The sequence below is a fragment of the Cervus canadensis genome, chromosome 4, assembly GCF_019320065.1.
Source record: "Cervus canadensis isolate Bull #8, Minnesota chromosome 4, ASM1932006v1, whole genome shotgun sequence".
NCBI lineage: Eukaryota > Metazoa > Chordata > Mammalia > Artiodactyla > Cervidae > Cervus > Cervus canadensis.
In genome coordinates this window covers 64,910,715-64,924,542 of record NC_057389.1, presented here as the reverse complement: position 1 = coordinate 64,924,542, position 13,828 = coordinate 64,910,715, and the positions used below count along the sequence as shown (strand labels likewise).

The following is a 13,828-nucleotide window of genomic DNA, read 5'->3' as shown; positions in this document are numbered from 1 at the left end:
CACAATGGTATATTAAATTTATTGCCTGAACCTTACCTAGATTATCCTGGAAATTGCAATAACCTATCCTCTCAGAAAGCTAATGCAGCTATGCTCAAAAGTAATGTCGCCTGACTTTTGCTGGTCAGGTCTTTCCCTGGAATGAAATTCTGAAATGGAGTGTTACATGTGGAAAGTTTATGGGGGTGTCCTCCAGAGATAAACCCATAGGACTGGCGCAAGGCAGAAATGGGCAGAAGGAAATGCTGAAGTACAAAACAGTTGTAACTGAGTCTCAGTCAATAGTCAGTAATCTCTGAAGCTGAGATGGCCCTTCAGTTTTCTCTCAGATTGAGACAAGGGAACCAAGCGCTCAGTTGTCATATCTGCTAGACACTGGCTTCTGCTTGTGCTCTGAGAGACTCTGCCTTTGGGTGAGGTAGTCCCTAATATTGTGGGCATTTGTTATGATGTAAAAGTTTCTGATCCATGACAACTCAATATTCCCAGTAGCTGTGGGATGGATACTTTGGCCTTGAGCACAGATCTGGGTTTCAGAGTATTGACTGCATTTTTCCCTCTTCCTTCCAAACCCAGGGAAAGCCCTCACAATCTGATGAAGTCTCTGGAACTCTGGAAGGTGTTTATAACTCTGTGGGAAGCATACACTCTGCTTCCATCTTTACCATTGTTGTGATGAGAGGGAAAGAAATTGGGGAAGAGCAGTGTCTCTCACCAGAACTCAGTCCACTCACTTGTGGAATTTTGTACAGGTCCAGAAGTGGTCCAATCTCACTGAAAATGCTCATGCAGTTCCTGTAACTATCTAGAGTCCTGTGGTCACTTTCAAAGGCATTGTAGAGATCATAACCCAAGGTCAGTTTGGGAAGGAGATGAGGGTTTTTGTTGATCTCCTCAATGCCAAAGACAAAGGCCAGAACATGTTGGTAGCTCTTCGTGAAGAGCCTAAACAGTGGGGACAGCATTAGGCAGAATGGTCAAGTAATTCAGGGGTATATCATAAGCCAAGTCAAGGGAAGGGAAGGGCTTTAAGCCAAGGTTTTCCACAGAGGTTCTCCTGTCTTCTCATATGGAGATGGTATGAATAAGGTTCCCAGGGGTCTGGAAGACATTGGTAAGGCTCTCTTATTGTGAGGAAGCAAATTGTGGCCAATCCACCTAGAGAGGTTTATAGTGCACTGGAAGTGGTGTGAGGTGGTATTTATTTGGAATATATAGCTGTCGATGGAATAGACTTTTTTTTTTTCTCTTTAAAGATCAAGTGCATCAAGATAGCAAGATATTCTCCTCTACATATGTAAGGAGTAAAAAAAATAGCTCATAAACCATTTTTGAAAGATAGTTGATTCTCAAATGTCATCTTGTTTTTCTTAGGGCTGAAAGTCAAGATGCAAGCACCTTTCCCATACTTCAAATACATTAAATAACACCAGATTTCAAAGTTCCTACATTTGGGGGAATTTCTTTCTGACATCATATTCAGCTGATGCATTAGAAGGGACTTTCACTATTATTTTCTTTTCTGTTGTTTTTTCTTTTTTAATTTTTATTTTTAACTGGAGGATAATTGCTTAAAACATTGTGTTACTTTCTGCCATACAAGAACATGAATCAGCTATAAGTATACATATAACCCTTCCAAATAGTGCCTCCCTCTCATGACCCCTGCCCCCATCTCACTCCTCTAAGTTGTCATGGAGCACTAAGCTGAGCTCTTTGTGTTTTATAGCAACTTCCCAACAGCTATCTATTTTACACATGGTAATGAATACAATTTAACGCTACCCTTTCAATTCATCTCACCCTCTCCTTCCCCTGCTGTGTCCACAATTTGTTCTCTACATCTGGGTCTCTATTCCTGCCCTGCAAATTAGTTCATCAGTACCATTTTTCTAGATTCTCTCTCTCTTTCTCTCTCTCTCTCTCTCTATATATATACATACACACATATATATATGTAGGTATATATGTATATGCAAGTATATACCCTGAAAAAACATTCATTAATTCAAAAAGACATATGTACCCCAATGCTCATTGAAGCACTATATACAATAACCAGGACACGGAGGCAACCTAGATGTCTGTCAATATTTGAATGAATAAAGAAGTTCCAGTACTGGAGTAGGAAACGGCAACCCACTCCAGTACCCTTGCCTGGAAAATCCCATGGACGGGGAAGCCCATAGGGTTGCAAAGAGTTGGACACGACTGAGTCACTTCCCTTCCCTTTCCTTCCCTTCCCTTCCTCCTGCCCTCCCCTTCCTCCTTCCCTTCTTAAAAAAAAAAAAAAAAAGAAGTTCCAGTACATACATACAATGGAATATTAGTGATAAAAAGAAACAAATTTGAGTCAGTTAAACTGAAGTGGACAAACCTACAGTCTGTAATACAGACTGAAGTCAGAAAGAGAAAAACAAATATCACCCTTATTTTCCATTCTGATTAGTCAACTCTTATGAAGACAATTTTGCCTAATTATATTGTCTTTGAGATACATGCATCCATTCAAATAGTCTTGTTTTTATTCAACAAACTCTATCTTTTTCTTCTATCAATCATTTTTAATTTTATATGTGACTTTTCTTCTATTGAGGTGCTAATCCTTTGCTTATTTATTCATAATACTCCTTATATAATAATTATCTGAGGCCATTGTTATAGATTTCACAATTATTTATCACAATGATTTATTCAGAGCTATTTAAACATCAAAAATCATAAATATTTAGAAAATGCAATTATGGTAACATCAGAAATTGAGTCACTCAAAACTCAGACATGACTGAGTAACTTACACTTTCTGATATTACGATAATTGCATTTTCTGAATATTTAAGATTTTTGATGTTTAAATAGCTCTAAATAAACCATGTGATAAATAATTGTGAAATCTGTAATAATAGGCTCAGATAATTATTACATAGGAATATATGAATAAATAAAGAGCCAGCACTTCAGTAGAGATAACATAAAAGACTATGAACACAGTGTTGAAAAATAGATGCAGTGGCCAAAAACCATAGGCAATGATACTGAGATTCTAATCAGCAAAAACGTGCACTGTAATATCATGGCCTAGTATTATGTGGGAGAAGGCAATGGCAACCCACTCCAGTACTCTTGCCTGGAAAATCCCATGGGCAGAGGAGCCTGGTGGGCTGCAGTCCATGGGGTCGCACAGAGTCGGACACGACTGAAGCGACTTAGCAGCAGCAGCAGCAGCAGTTATTGTGTGCCTCTGAAGTGAAGCAAAATTTGAATATTCAGTTTTGCAAGAATGTAGAAAAAGGATGACGCTGCCCTCTGCTGGCTGTATTGTGAAGTGCTAGTTCCCAGCAGATTTCTTGACAACACACATCAAATGCTCTATGAAAAGTGCATGTGTCTTGGTCCAAAAATTTTTAAGTATTACAATGACAGAAATGCTCCCAGTTTATTATAAGGAATTAACAATCCATAATTTATTACTGAAAAAATTAATGGCAATGAATTAATAAATATTCCATATCTATATGAAATCACATTTGTATACATTAAACAATAACATAAAAGTCTATTTACTCATGATAAGTAATGTTCAGGATAAACTGTTATGTGAAAGAAGCAGTTTACAGAATCAAGTTGATAGTATATATTCATGCAGTAAACCACATAGCTTAGAAAAACATGCCAGAGTTGAGAGTCACATGATACCTGCAGCCCTTGTGCCCAGAATGGAGATATGCAGAAAGATCCCTGAGTATTGTACAGTAGTAATTCTGAAAGTTTGGCCTCCAGCCACTTGACATTACTAAAATTCTCAAACCCTCCACCACACAGACCTCATGGACAAAATGTGTTCTCTCTTTCCCCTCACAGTATCGAGAATCAGATAGGTTCTTTATGGCCTGGTACTCATTTCCTGCCATTCTAACCCTGTTAGAAGGTCAATAATCAGTAGCTTTCACCAAACTGGAGAATGTACGCTCATCTAACAACTTGTATAAAACATTTCAATTTATGTTTTGGTAAAATACACAGAAGCAAACCAAGAAGAAAGGAGACATGAAATGAGACACCTGGAAGGGACAAAGATTGAGCACAAGAGGTCATCACACAGATGAGAGGAAAGGTCAGAGCCTTCCAGTGCAAGGACCCCTACTTAAATGACTAGGGTTAAACAAAATTCCAAAAAGAACTAGTAACAAAACAAAGTATGTAGATTCTAAATATCTCCACACTCTTCTGAGGACACCAACATGTTGATAAATTGTGCAGAAGCACTGCTTATTCTTTCAACCAACAAAGCAGGAACAGGACACAGGTTGCTCAAGAAAAACCAGTTTTTAAGCATTGGTACTAAACTCAGTCAGAGACATGCATACTACAGGATTAGATAAATCCAGATTTTGAGGCAATTCCTAATTTCTCCTGGAGAGTTTAAAATTGATCTATAATTTCCTCATAAATATTGTTTTCTTCTTTTGACTTCTGGGAAACAGGTGAATGCCACATTACTGATGAGATTAAATTAATGACCTTTAGGAGACTTATCTTTTATGCTGGTGAATCTAAGCACTTAGGGCCTCTATAGGAGGAACATTTCAACAATGTCTGTGTCAGCAGTGAGCATAACAACTGAGCCACTTTCTCTTAAGCCAGGGCCAGGCTTACTGATGACCTCAGGCCAGGGCATCAGGGTTTCAAAGGCCTTGTGTGCCTCAGTCTAGGGGTCCTGGCAGTAGGAGGGACTGTGGTTCAGCAGTCTCACTAATTCTAAGACCTCCAGGAACAGAGCTTCAATACACTGCTGGTGAAGTGAATGGGGTTGACACATCATTCTCTCCTCTGTCTTGAAAGAAGCAACGAGATAAAACATTTCAGATAGTCGAGGGACACAGAAGCAATGTGTGTGTGTGTGTGTGTGTGTGTGTGTGTGTGTGTGTGTATTAGTCGCTCAGTCGTGTCCTACTCTTTGCGACCCCATGGATTGTAGGCTGCCAGGCTCCTCTGTCCATGGGATTCTCCAGGCAAGAGTACTGGAGTGAGTTGCCATTTCCTTCTCCATACAACTGCCTGTGTGCGTGACAGAAGCAATAGACCATTCTAAATCCCATGGGCCAAACTTCTGCCATTTCTGTGACAACTAAGGTCATTTCAAGGAGGTGAAACACACACAGATGTACATACAAACAATAACTTACCAAATGGATGTAATTTCTTCTGGTCTGCGCACAAAAGAGACCAGGAATATTTCTGCTTTCTAGCCCAAAGAAAAAAGGGGGACAAACCCACCCATTTTTAGATCCCCATCTCTATAGGCACTTAGCTTGCAGTGTTATAAACAGCCATCCTTACCCATCGCACATGCTATGTATAAAGGCTGCAGGATTAGGAAAACACTAAACGGAAAGAATGACATGGCAGGGTCTGCCAGAGGGAGACAAAGATCTGTGTCTAAGCTGAGCTGAGGAGAAGCTGAATCAGGTTCATGTCTATAAGGCTCTGCTCACATACAGCACAGCATATGCCCACATTTCCTCTGTCTCTCAGCCTGTGTGAACCCTACGTGACATGTTGCATGCTGATGTCCCAGAGAAGGGCACAGTTAGAATCAGAAAGTAGGTGTGCATAAGGGAGTCACAGTTCTGAGACCTCACCCTCAGTGTCACTGTGACAGGAGCAGCCTGGCTTCCCCTTCTTTTTACTGCTTCATATCAGTCCCATGGAGGACGTCTGGGGAGGCTCCCGCCCTGCAGCCCTGCACCTGTCTCCCTCTATCCTGATGAAAAACAATGAGGAAAAATATGTTTTTCCCATTGCCTTTTTTATTTCATCATAGTCTGTGACTCTCAAACTTCAGGCTTGGGGGCGGATTGAGGTGTGGGAGAGACAAGTGGATCCTACACTGAGAGCTCTGCCATCCTGTGTCCATGGCTGATGTCCCTCCAGGGAGCTCATGGTTTCTGTGCCATAACTGCTCTCACGGTCTTCACAGAGTTGGAATCAGCATACGACATGTTAACATCATTTCAACTGATTCTTTAGCAAGAAGGGAGATGTTAATTATCAATTATTGATCATGGCGTTTATAATAAGAAGCTGTTTTCTTTATATCAAATACAGTTTTATTTTTTTCAAAGTTATTATATCAACAGCCTAATGTTACACCTTAGAGTACTGGGAGAATATGGGAAACAAAATTCAGATCTTTCACATGGAATGAAATAATACATTTTTGAAGAATATGAATGAAATAAAGAAGAGAGAAAAATATAGAAAAACAGCAAATTGTGTTCTTTGCCAAGACTCACAAAATAAAATTTCTGTACTGGCTGAGATGACTGACCCTGATTACCAAGGGGAAATTGATCTGCACTCTGCAATGAAGGTGAGGAAGCCTAAGTCTGGAAATCAGGAGATTCCTTAGGGCATTCTTAGTATTAGTATATCTCATGATTCAAATCAATAGAAAACTACAGAAAAACAAACCAGGCAGGATTACTAATGATTAGATCCTTCAGGAATAAAGAAGAGAGTTATCCAACCAGGTGAAGATCCAGGAACCACTGAGGCGCTTACTGAGGGTGAAGTGAATAGGAATGGGTGATGGAGACAGTTATAAATACCAGCAAGAAAAGGCAACCAGCTTCAAGAACATGAATTTAATTGTTATGAGTATTTTTTCTTATTCTGTTTTGAATGAATCAGAGTGCATTTATTACATAGATGAATATGTGACTAGTGAGAGAGGTCATTATAAGAAATATGTTCTATCAGGGCACTTGGGCAATTAAAAGCCCAAAGCTGCAGTAAGTTGTCCTTCCTCTGCCTTAGTTGCACTCACAAGACTTAGTCAACACTGCCACACACAGCCTCTGCTCTCAGGAAGCTCACATTTCTCCAGAAGTCCTTCAGAGCAACTTCCTATTCCTGGCCTTGGATAAGCACTGGGGCCTGGCATTGTCTTTCTCTTCGAAGTGGAATACAGCCTTATGAACTTCTCTGTAGCCTAACAGTCTCTTGGATAGCCGTACCACATGAATTTGAACCTGGAAAGGCAAGAAAATTCCAAGGCAGGTGAAGTAAACGTAGTCTCAGATGAGTCCCTCAGAGAGCCATCATTTAGGTCAAAACATGGAATCCTAATCTGTTAGAATAAGTGTCATATAGCCCTTCTGGTAGTAGTAACCTGTGCTAAGCATGTGAGGTATTGTTTAAAATATTTCTCTTGAGCTGTGGAGTAAAAAACAGCACCAGGGTAAATGAAAATAAAGTGAACTTCTAGAACAAAATTCAACCAATATTCCTTCCTTATGCATTCTGCGTGTTGGAAGGTTTTGTTTGGATGCCAGAATTCTCAAAAAGTTAATTCTGATCATTATTTTTCGGTTTCTTTAAAACTTTCTTAAAATAACTACTTTGCATTTTTTCTGATACTTTATCCTGACTGTTTAAGCAACCATTGTTCAATTCCTTAGTCTCTTGTGATAGAAGCATTGTTCATTATCCTGAATCCGAACTTTTGGTATAATCTTGGAAAGGCCACTTATGTTACTAAGAGCAACACAAAATAATCTCTAAGTTGTATATCAAATATTATAAGTAAAGTCAGAAGAAAATTAACTTTCTGAACTCACCTTACACATATATGCTTTAAATTTATATTAAAAACTATTAGAAAGATAGGACATTTATTTGAACCCATTAGTTTATTTTCTTCAAACAACAGATTGATTCAACGTATTTGTCACTTGCATGTCAAGACATAAATTCCTAAGTATACACTGAAAAGGGGTTGCAGATACACAAAAATCTGACTGAAAATTCAGATAAAATTCATTTTTTAACTCAGTAAGATGTGTTGAGCTTATTATCATCATTATTGGTCTCACATTTAAATCAGGACCACAGTCCTTGCTCCCATGATTGTTTGCAGGGTTTGTGAAAATAGTTGTATCTGAAAGTAATTCATTTTCCTGAGACAATGTTAGAAATCATGTAGACTCCATTTCTCTTCACACCATAATCATTTTATGCGTCACTTGGTCTACTTTGCATACATCACTATAAGTAAAATAGTTGGAATCAGAAATGGTAATTACATCAATATTTTCTGGCATTGTGTACATTCTAATCGGAGAAGGCAATGGCACCCTAGTCTGGTACTCTTGACTGGAAAACCCCATGGATGGAGGAGCCTGGTAGGCTGCAGTCCATGGGGTCGCTGAGAGTCAGACACAACTGAGTGGCTTCACTTTCACTTTTCACTTTCGTGCATTGGAGAAGGAAATGGCAACCCACTTCAGTTTTCTTGCCTGGAAAATCCCAGGGATGGGGGAGCCTGGTGGGCTGCCGTCTATGGGGTCGCACGGAGTCAGACACGACTGAAGTGACTTAGCAGCAGCAGTAGCAGTACATTCTAATGAAATATAAAGATTTTACTAATTTTTTCCTTTCATAGGTTCTATTAAGCCTTGTATGGATATTTTACTACATTACATCCTATATGTAATATTCCTATTATATCCTGTAATATTTCCTACCCAGGAAATATTTTTCTAGAGAACTTTCTAATGCAAATAGTTACAAAGTCTCCCCCTCAATGGCAGCATTTTCCAAACAGAAATAACATATATAGATCTATATAAAACAAATGTAAAAAAAATTCTCCGTTGTGCCTAATCCTGTGGAATTTGAGACAAAGATATGGTCATGATGCAGCATCTCAATAAAATACAACCAGATAACTTCCAGTTGTTTATTGATAACCTGCATCTGAAGGACATTTACCTTCCAGGGTAGAAGCATAGGTTGCTCTGCATTAACTAAGGATCCCATTTCTATTTTCACCAAAAGCATTTCATGGAGAGCTTGGGCCACTGCATAAATAGTATTATACATTAAATAGCCAGATTTAGACAAGAGCATCATGTCAGTACTTGTTGACATGAGCTCTATGGAAAAATTTGGTGGGGAGTCTTCAATTCTACCAAGAGGAATTTCAGGAATTGGGCAGTTAGTCTTTCGAAGCCAATGACCAAAGTAGTAGAAGTCTGTCTTGTTTTAAAAGGATCAGTATTCTTGAGATAAAGTTGAAGTCCTGGGATTTCCCTCATCTGGTGTGAAAAAAAGAGATTTCCATTGACAGAGGATGGCATATATTTTAGCTCATTCAAAACATTATCTCCATTTGCTACCATAATCCACACCTTGTCCCAGGTTACATACCAATGGGTTTCTCTATTGATAACATAGAAGTTATCCATATCAGCATGTAATATATACACATTTGTGGATGAAATTCTGATTTTATTGTCAAAATCGTCAGGGTTTTCTTCCACAAACTGCCTTTCAGCAGGAACCTTTGCAGTAAAGTCCACACATATACCTTTCAGTATCATCTCTGCTTTCAGGTCCCAAATAAACTGCTCACTTTCTCTTTCTTCAACAGAAGAGAGTGATACCCACGTCCAGTCAAAATGCAGCAATAGTCCAATCATTGCATGGGTGAGATAGCTGTCATGACTGTCCATCCAATAAAGAGATGAAAATCGGTCTTTATTACCAAATGAAGAATCGAAAGGACCATATGTGACCCTAAAAAATAAAAAAATAAAAATAAATAAAGATAAACAGGATTCTGAATTTAGGGCTGTCTTCTTTGACAGAGGATGAGGCAGGGAGAGTGACAGGATTATTTGATGAAAGGAGAGACTACCATGGACATCCAGAGTTCTCATTTCATTCTGAGCATACAAAGCCTGTGTATCCTAGACCACTTGCTTTTGAAAAGGACATGAGGCTACTTCTTAAGATGATATCATTTGAGCCCAAGTATAAGAGAGAATGTGTAAGATCCCTGTGTGCTTATCTCCTTCGATGGTAACTGAAGAAAGCACAGTTTCAGATGTTACACAAATGTCACCGTTGTATGACTTGTGCTCTGTATGACTTGTGTCCCTTCATGTCTCACAGCCTTGTTGTGGTGAAAGGATTTGCATAACTCCACGAAGCTATGAGCCATGATGTGCAGGGGCACCCAAGATGGAAAGATCATAATGAAGAGTTCTGACAAAACACAGTCTGGCTGAGGAGGAGATGGCAAATCACTCCAATATTCTTCCAACCAGAACCCCATGAATAGTATGACATGCAAATGTTATGATCCCAGAAGAGGAGCCCAAGGTCAGAAGGTAACCAATATGCTACTGGGGAAGACCAAAGGGCAATTACTAATATCTCCAGAATGAATGAAGGGGCTGGGCCAACGTGGAAACAACAGTCAGTTGTGAATGTGTTTGATGGTGAAAACATGTCTGATGCTGTAAAGAACAATATTGCATAAAACCTGGAACGTTAGGTCCAAGAACTATGGTAAATTGGACATTTTCAAGAAGGAGATGGCAAGAGTGAACTTTGGCATATTAGGCATCAGTGAACTAAAATGGATGGGTATGGGTGAATTTATTCAGATGACCGTTATACCTACTACTGTGGGCAAGTATCCCTTTGAAGAAATGGAGTATCCCTCATAGTTAATAAAAGAGTCCAAAATGCAGTACTTTGGTGCAATCTCAAAAAGGACAGAATGATCTCCCTTCATTTCCAAGACAAACCATTCAACATCACAGTAATCCAAGTCCATGCACCAATCACTGCCTCCAAAGAAGCTGAAGTTGACTGGATCTTTGAAAATTTGTAAGACCTTCCAGAACTAACACCAAGAAAAATGCTCTTTTCATCGTTGGGGATTGGAATACAAAACTTGGAAGTCAGAGATACCCGGAATAATAGGCAAGGTTGGCCTTGGAGTAGAAAATGAAGCAGAGCAATGGCTAACAGAGTTTTGTCAAGAGAACACACTGGTTATAGCAAACATCCTTTTCCAACAACCCAAGTGAAGACTCTACACTTGAACATCACCAATCGTCAATACTGAAATTGGATTGATTATATTTTTTGCAATCAAAGAGACAGAAGCTCTATAAAGTCAGCAAAAACAAGACTTGGAGCTGGCTGTGGTTCAGACAATCAGCACCTTATTGAAAATTCAGGCTGAAATAGAAGAAAGTAAATGAAACAAGTTGGTCCTTCAGGTATAACCTAAATCAAATCCCTTATGATTATACAGCAGAGGTGACAAATAGACTGAAGGGATTAGATCTGGTAGACAGAGTACCTTAAGAACTATGGATGGAAATTCGTAACATTGTACAGGGTGCAATGACCAAAAACATCCTAAAGAAAAAGAAATGCAAGAAGGCAAAGTGGTGGTCTGAGAAGGCTTTACAAATAGCTGAGGAAGAAAAAGAAGTGAAAGGCAAGGGAGAAAGAGAAAGATACACCCAACTGAATGTGGAGTTCCAGAGAGCAGCACAGAGAGATAAGAAGGCCCTCTTAAATGAACAATGCAAAGAAATAGAGGAAAACAATAGAATGGGAAAGATTAGAGATCTCTTAAAGAAAACTGGAGATATCAAAGGGACATTTTGTGCAAGGATGGGCATGATAAATGACAGAAACAGTAAGGACCATGCTCCCTATTGTCATATCTGCCAGACACTGGCTCCCGGCTGTACTCTGAGAGAGCCCTGTTTTGGGGTGAGGCAGTCCCCTATCGAATGGGCATTTGCTATGATGGAAAATAGCAAATTTTGATCAGCAAATACTGATCCACGACCACTCAATATTCTGAGTAGCTGTGGGATAGATGCCTTGGCCCTAAGTATCCATCTGGGTTTCAAAGTACTGGCTGCACTTCTTCACCTTCTTCTTCCTTCCAAACCCAGGGAATAACCTCACAATCTGATGATGTCTCTGCAATGGGTTTATATCTCTGTGGGATGCATACACACAGCTTCCATCTTTATCTTTCATGTGATGAGAGGGAAAGACATTGGGGAAGAGCACAGTGTCTCTCACCAGACCCCACTCACCTATGGGATTTTGTCCAGCTCCAGAAGTGTTCCGATCTCAGCTGAAAATGCCCGTGCAATTCCTGTAACTATGGCCAGAGATTTCCTCTGTCTCTGGCAGTTGTAATTAAGGACAGATCAACTCCCTCCAGACAGCCAAAAGAGGGTATTTTCCAGAGTCCTGTGGTCACTTTCAAAGGAATTGTAGATATCATAACCCAAGGTCAGGTTGGGAAGAAGATGAGAGTTCTTTTTGATCTCCTCAGTGGCGAAGACAAAGGCGAGAATAGTAGCTCTTCATGAACCACCTAAACAGAAGGGACAGCATTTGGCAGAATGGTCAAGTAATTCAAGGTTATATCATAAGCCAAGGCAAAGGAAGAGCTTTAAACCTAGGTTTCCCACTCAGAGATTCTCCTTTCATATGGAGATGGTGTGAATAAGGTTCTGCAGGCTCTGGAAGACACTGGCAAGGCTCTCTTATAGTGATGAAGCAAATCTTTGCCAGTCCACCTGGAGAGGTTTGTAGGGCACTGGGAGTGGTGTGAGGTGGTATTTAGTTGGAATCTACAGCTGTCAATGGGATACATTTTTTTTTTAGCACTATAAAGGTCAGATGCCTCAAGGTAGCAAGACAGTCTCCTCTAGGTATGTAATAAGGAAAGTTAAGGTGCAAGCATTTCTCTTTCCCCATACTAGGAATAGTGTAAATAGCACCAGATTTCAAAGTTCATAAAATTTTTGGAGAATTTCTTTCTTACGTCATAGTCACCCGATGAGTGGCGGGACTTTCACTGTTGTTTTCTTTTTTGTTGTTGTTTTGTTCTTTTCTCTTTTTTAATATTAAATTTTAGTTGGAGGAAATTGCTTTACAATATTGTGTGCTCTCTGCCATAGAACAACGTGAATCACCTATCAGTGAACATATATCCCCTCCATCTTACGCCTCCCTCTCATGACCCACCATCTCACTCTTCTAGGTTAGCAGAGAGCACTAACCTGAGCTCCCTGTGTTTTATACCAACTTCCCACGGGCTATCTATTTTACACAGGGTAATGTGTATAATTCAATGCTACTCTCTCAACACTTACCACCCTCTCCTTCCCATGCTGCGTCCACAAGTTTGTTCTCTACTTCTGGGTCTCTATCCCTATCCTGCAAATATGTTCACCAGTACCATTTTTCTAGATTACAATAGTATAGAAATCTATAATCTATACTAATGGGCTCAGATTATTTTTATGCAAGATTTATTTTTATGATGACTAAGTAAGCAAAGGACCAGCAACTCAGTAGAAGAAAAGTCACATATAAAATGAAAAATGATAGAAAGAGTTTGTTGTAATCACTGAATGAAAACTTGAATATCTGAATGGATGTATATATTTCAAGAACTGTCTAACTAGACAAAATTGGCTTCATAAGAGCTGACTAATCAGGATGCAAAAGAAGAATGTTATTTGTTTTGCTCTTTCTGACTTACTCCACTTTGTATAACAGGCTCTAGGTTTGTCTACTTCAATTTAACTGATTCAGATTGATTCTTTTTTATGGCTAATATTCCATTGTATTTTTGTACTGGAACTTCTTTATCCATTCGTTTATTGACAGACATGTAGGTTGCTTCCATATCCCGGCTATTGTAAATAGTGCTACAATGAACATTGGGGTTCAGTTCAGTTCAGTCCAGTCGCTCAGTCACGTCCAACTCTTTGCGACCCCATGAACCACAGCATGCGAGGCCTCCCTGTCCATCACCAACTCCTGGAGTCTACCCAAACCCATGTCCATTGAGTCGGTGATGCCATCCAACCATCTCATCTTCTGTTGTCCCCTTCTCCTCCTGCCCTCAATCTTTCCCAGCATCAGGGTCTTTTCAAATGAGTCAGCTCTTTGCATCAGGTGGCCAAAGTACTGGAGTTTCAGC

At 39.6% G+C, this 13,828-nt stretch overlaps 1 protein-coding gene across 1 annotated transcript in view; it reads right to left on the bottom strand.

Annotated features, from left to right (window-relative positions):
• The window catches only part of LOC122440843 (28 kDa heat- and acid-stable phosphoprotein-like), a 31,164-nt gene that overhangs the window by 16,363 nt on the left and 973 nt on the right, over positions 1-13,828 (bottom strand). Inside the window, exons 2-3 of the mRNA XM_043467535.1 lie at positions 12,996-13,001; positions 11,744-11,757 (exon numbers count right to left, since the gene is read on the bottom strand). Coding sequence (XP_043323470.1) covers positions 11,744-11,757; positions 12,996-13,001 — 20 coding nt within the window. The remainder of the gene's footprint in view (positions 1-11,743; positions 11,758-12,995; positions 13,002-13,828) is intronic.